This window comes from Solanum stenotomum, chromosome 10 (genome assembly GCF_019186545.1).
Source record: "Solanum stenotomum isolate F172 chromosome 10, ASM1918654v1, whole genome shotgun sequence".
NCBI lineage: Eukaryota > Viridiplantae > Streptophyta > Magnoliopsida > Solanales > Solanaceae > Solanum > Solanum stenotomum.
This window is the reverse complement of record NC_064291.1, coordinates 44230727-44236871: the sequence shown is the minus strand read 5'-3', so window position 1 is coordinate 44236871 and position 6145 is coordinate 44230727. Positions and strand designations below refer to the sequence as shown.

Below are 6145 nucleotides of genomic sequence, written 5' to 3'. Positions count from 1 at the left end.
TCATTCTTTTTGGGACTGACTAAAAAGGAAAGTGAGTCATATAAATTGGGACAGAGGGAGTATTAGAAATGACAAGATCAATGATGGCGCAGGCAAATTTGTCTATATCTTTCTGGGGAGATGCATTATTGACTTCGGCCTACATATTGAATAAAGTGCCTTCTAAATCAATATCTTTCACTCCTTATGAACTTTGGACTGGTCATAAAACAAACCTAAATGATCTATGACCTTGGGGTTATGCTACATATATTAAAGATCATTTTGATGAATTTGGTAAACTAAGTCCAAAAGGAAAGAAATGTATCTTTATAAGATACTCAAAACGCTCCAAAGGATATGTGTTCATTGATGAATTGGAGGACGGAAGTATTACTGAAATTGTATCACGAGATGTCAGAGTTTTGAAAAATGATTTTCCCAAAAAGGGTAAAATAAATGAAGGTGAGCCTCTCTACGAAATGTTGAATTCAGAAGATCAGATAATGTCGTCAGACATACTAGATAGATCAATGGATCAAGAAATTGTTCATGATCCAAGTGGGAGTTTTGAATCCCAAAATCCTAAAAAGGAATCTGAACTTGAATTACGTAAGAGTATAAGAAAAGGTCTAAACGATCTCATGAGATTGAGGATTATGTTTTCTTGGTATCTCCTACAAAATTAGATGAACCTAATTTTGTGACTGAGGCTTTAACGAGCCTTAAAAAGGATGAATGGTTAAAAGTGATGAAAAAAGAATTAGAGTCCATAAAAACCAACAAAGTTTGGGATCTAGTTGACCTTCCTCAGAGACGTAGAGCTATTGGGAATAAATGAATTCTCAAAGTTAAACGTAAATCAGATGGGTCAATAGAAAGACACAAAGCACGGTTGGTTGCAAAAGGTTTTACTCAAGAAGCTGGAATAGATTATGAGGAAACCTTTTCACAAGTTGTGAAGTTTACCTTTATACGATTACTTTTGGCTATTGTTGCACGTTTAGATCTAGAATTACACCAAATGGATGTGAAAACCGCTTTTCTCAATGGATAATTAAATGAGGAAATCTACATGGAACAACCAGTAGGTTTCGTTGTTAAAGGTCAAGAAAAGAAAGTTTGTAAATTGAAAATATAAATTTATGGCCTAAAGCAATCTTCAAGGCAGTGGTACCTGAGATTTCATAAGGAGGTGATGTCATTTGATTCCACCATGATCGATGAAGACCATTGCATCTATGTGAAAAAGTCCAATGAAAATTTTGTAATTCTTTCTCTTTATGTCGATGATATTTTATTAGCTGGAAATAATTTGGAGTATGTGAAAATTGTCAAGTCATGGCTTTCAAAATTGTTTGATATGAAAGATATGTGTGAAGCAGACTATATATTGGGTGTTAAGATCCAAAGAAATCGTTCCAAGAAATTTTTGAGTTTATCTCAAGAAGCTTATATAAAGAAAATATTGGAACGTTTTCAAATGAATAGTTGCAAATCCATGGATAAATCTGTAGCTAGAGGTGAAACTTTAAGTCTTGAAATGTGTCCAAAAACTGAAAAAGTGTTGTCGGGAGTTTGATGTATGCTATGATGTGTACTCACCCCAACATTTGTTATGTTGTAAGTCTAGTTAGCAGGTATTAATCCAATCCTGGAAGAGATAATTGGAAAGCAGTAAAGAGAATATTTCGATACTTGAAGGGAACTACATATCATACACTTTGTTATAGTGGATCTGATTTGTTCATAAGAGGTTATACATATGTTGATTGGGCTGGTGACTGAAATGATAGAAAATCAACATTCGGTTATGCTTTCTTACTAAATGGTGATGTTATTTCATGGAAAAGTAAGAAGCAAACTTGCACAACTCTTTTAACCATGAAATCTGAATTTGTGGCATGTGCGTCTGCAGTACAGGAAGTTGTTTGGTTAAAGAGATTCTTTGAGCATTTGAGTATTGCAAGGGATTCTAAGGGTCCCTTGATTCTATATTATGATAGTCAAGCGGCTATTGCATATACGAAGGATCCTAAATATAACAGTACGACCAAATACATTGACATCAAGTATAACTTTGTAATAGACGTAGTGGCAAGTGGAGAATTAAATTTACAATACATTCCTACTCGTGAAATGATAGTTGATCCGTTTACAAAGGTGATATCTAGAGACTTGTTTGAAAAACATGTTATGCCTCTAGGTTTGCATAGGATATGATTATATTTCTGTATTGTAAAATGACTTGATTATTATAAAATCAATATAATACTATTGAATTTATGTTCATATCTTATATACATGTGATAGTATATTTAATTGATAAAGTGTGTCAAACAAGTTGCAAGATTGGCTCTCTCACACGAGCAATCGCCTTTTACGTTGAAAGTGTGAGGAGATAAATTTCACCACCGTGTTATAACTTATTTTTTAAGCCAGATATGAGTCACTCTAAGAAAATGAGGTTGAGGATCATTGAAGAGAGCAGCTCATATTAGATATCTAAAAATGTCTAGACCAAGATTTATACGATGTTGAATGATTAAATAAAAAAGACACACGCACTAATAAAAGGTGAGAACATCGTAGCACGTGTTTCATACCATGTGTGCTAAGCGACTAATGGGTTAATGAAAGAATGAATCCCTGCTTCTTCATTGTGTGAGACCCTGAAGTTACTTTAACTTTTATTGAAATACCATTTGACCTTTGACTGTTTCTTGAAGTTTCAGTCAGTGTTGCTACTTTAGCATGTTACTAATAGCCATGAATGATTCGGCAATACAATGCATGTCTAGGAAAGCAGTTGATTTGAAACAGATAAATTTGAGTAGAAAGGAAAGACGATCAAATTAAAAATCATCTAATTTGTATACACAAGCCGGCTATTACACTGCCCATTTAGATATTGAGTGCAATTGTGTATATAAAGTTGAACACGAACTCGAGTTCACCTCTTTAAGAGGATGAGGGATCAAATAAATAACTACTGAAGTAGTAAATGAAGTCTAGGGTATTGTGAGTAATTGTATCCACATATTTATAGAGAATTCTTTCCACATGTGATTGGATTCCTTTGCGTAGCTTGTAAAACCGTATAGGTAAAGCTCTTGATGCTCAGAAGTCGCACGAACTATTTGTAGTATGAATTGGTTATCTTGTTAATGTCGTACTAGCTTGGGTCTTGTTCACTATGTATGAAGTGGGAGATGTTGAATTTTGTGGTTCCTGGGTCACACATGTGAACCGACCCGACCCAAATCATTTTCGACCCGACACGACCCATTTTGTTTTATGAAAAGAAAATCAAATTAGAGATAATCTGATTTAAATAAAAGAGGGGACAATTTTAAAACTAAAAAAGAGGGGAAACAGTTAGAGAATTTTTTTAAAAATCTGCTGTCCCATGTTTCTTTTTAAAAGTGTCAAAGACAAGTACGAAAAAAAAAGAACAAGAAAAAGGAAATACACAACCAAAGAAAAGGATACATTTAGTTTGTGAAATTCATCCTTCGTTTCCTGGTGATTCAAGGTCGGACTTGGAGCAACTCTTTTTTTCGATTAACATTCCGCTGTTGTTAACAGGTACATAACTTTGTTCCTGTTACGTAAAATTATAAGAGAAATTTAATTTTAATATATATTAATTTTGCATCAAAGAAGATTTGATGAACCCCTTAATTTCATTAGACTCCTGGCCCTTATTACTAGATGCATACAACCTGCACAAGAAACACATAAAAAAAACATGAAAAATCTAGAAATATATTTAAACAAAATAAAAGGTAAAAAATGAGCATCTTGATACTCAAATGCATGTTTTTATTTATTTACAGAAAAAAATTGCTTCTTTCCGAGTCAATGATTGAATATTGAATAAATTCAAATCCTGTCATAAACCTTATCGTAATAGTAAAATTAAATTCTTTATTAAAAAAATAAACACACATGAAAATATTAGAGAAATTCAAAATTTAATATATAATGATTTTTTTTATCAAAGAAGGTTTGATGAACCCTTAATCTCATTTGACTCTTGAGTCTTGCCCCTTATTATTGGATGCATACAACCTGCACAAAAATGAAACATGAAAACTCTAGAAGTACTTAAACAAAAAAAAGTCAAAATTGAGCATCTTGATACTCAAATGCATGTTTTTATTTATAAGTTTAACTTTAGTTAGTGTAAAACTCACGATTAATTAATTCCATTAGATTAAAGTTACCAACAACTAACTATTTTAAGAAATCTATTGTAGCAATTTAAATTTTTTAAAGGATGTTATTCAAAATCTGTTATAATTCTAAATAGTTTGAATTGAAAAGTAACAACTCATTTCTAAAATATTAGAATATGACTCATCAATTGTCATTCAAGTATTAAAATTAATTATCTCACAATTATAATTATAAATAAAATAATTTGAGATAATAAATAATATTTTGTCAACAGTTAATATGAAAAAAAGGCTGATATTATATATACACTCCATTTTTCCCACTATTGATCCGTACATATAAATTAAGCCAGCAGGACTTATTTATTCATCTTAAATATATCTTTATTTGGACTTTACGTAAAAGGTCCAAATACAACCCCCTCTTACTCAATGGGGCTCCTTTGCACTTTTACCATTATTTTGTGTTTTTCTTTGATTTTTAATTTTAATTTTTCAAAACTTTTTTATGAGATATAAATTTATATTTTTTCATCAATTATCTCATAAATTATACTCCTTCCATCCACTTTTAATTGTAATATTGCATTTTTTAAAAGTCAATTTAACTAATTTTCAAAGTTAAATTAAATTACATTAATTTGATATTTTAAACAAAAATTCTAGATATTTAAAAACTATATGAAAAGTACTATAAATTGCAATTTTTTTTTTATATCAACATGATGAAAAAATAATCATAAAATGTTAGTCAAAGTTCTTTTAGTTTGACTCTAAAAAAGAAAACTATGACAATTAAAAATGGACGAAAAAAAATACTTAATTAGCATAAATTAACTTTTAAGGAAAAATAAATAAAGATCAATCTATTAAAAGAACAATCGTCAAACTAAATATACTAAATGACAATAAATCCCACCCACCCACCTCCACTCTCTACTTCCCTTTGAAGCATCACTCATCTTTATAAACACCCATCCATCATTAATTACAACCCAAGATTTCAAATTTAAAAAATGACCAATCTTTTGTGGCTTTGCCTTGTCCTATGGATTTCAACAGCCACACTTTTTACAACCTCCTCTGCTATGCCACCACCAAATCCGATTAAATGCAATGACATTAACTCAAATTGCCAACTCTCCAACTCCTATGGTGTTTGGGGCGATAGACAAACATGTCACGCCCCAAACATCGTCTATCCAACAACCGAAGAACAACTTCGTCAAGAATTAGCCAATGCAAACAAAAACAACCTTAAGGTCAAAATCGTCACAAAATTTTCACACACAATTCCAAAACTAGCATGTCCTAGTAATTCAAAAAATTCCCTCTTCATAAGTACCGAAAAATATGATTCTACGATCGATATTAACATGGAAAGACTTACGGTCACTACTGATGGTGGAGTTGGACTACGTAAACTTATCGATACGATAGAAAAAGCGGGATTGAGTTTGGTAGCGTCTACGTATTGGGAAGGCGTGACGGTTGCCGGAGTAATTAGCACGGGGGCTCACGGTAGTTCGTGGTGGGGCAAAGGAGGAGCAATTCATGATCATGTTATTGGTCTTAATCTTATTGTACCGGTTAATGAAAATGAAGGTTATGCTAAAATAATTAAATTGACACCACAAGATCCACTTTTCAATGCTGCTAAAGTTTCTCTTGGATTGCTTGGTATCATTTCTAAGGTAAGAAATGATTTTTCTATCATATTAGGGTGTGTTTGGTAGGAAGGAAAATGTTTTTCTAAAAATATTTTTTTGGAAAACAAGTAGATTTTTTATTTATTTTCTCATGTTTGATTGGTGAGTAGAAAATATTTTGCGGAAAAGATTTTTAGTGTTTGATTTATGAGTGAAAAATGTTTTTGAGAAATATCTTTTATTTTTACTAGAGTAGAAATAGAAATTGAAAATATTTTTTAAAATCAAACTTAAATTTTTTATGGGGGTGGGGGGCTGGCGGGGGGGGGGGGGGGG

The 6145-nt window shown here is 31.8% G+C and overlaps 1 protein-coding gene across 1 annotated transcript in view; it reads left to right on the top strand.

Annotated features, from left to right (window-relative positions):
* Window positions 1-5113: 5113 nt before the first annotated feature.
* Window positions 5114-6145, top strand: part of LOC125843268 (L-gulonolactone oxidase 3) — a 4718-nt gene continuing 3686 nt past the window's right edge. The window contains exon 1 of the mRNA XM_049522483.1: window positions 5114-5854. Within this exon, the coding sequence (XP_049378440.1) occupies window positions 5177-5854 (678 nt within the window). The 5' untranslated portion in view covers window positions 5114-5176. The remainder of the gene's footprint in view (window positions 5855-6145) is intronic.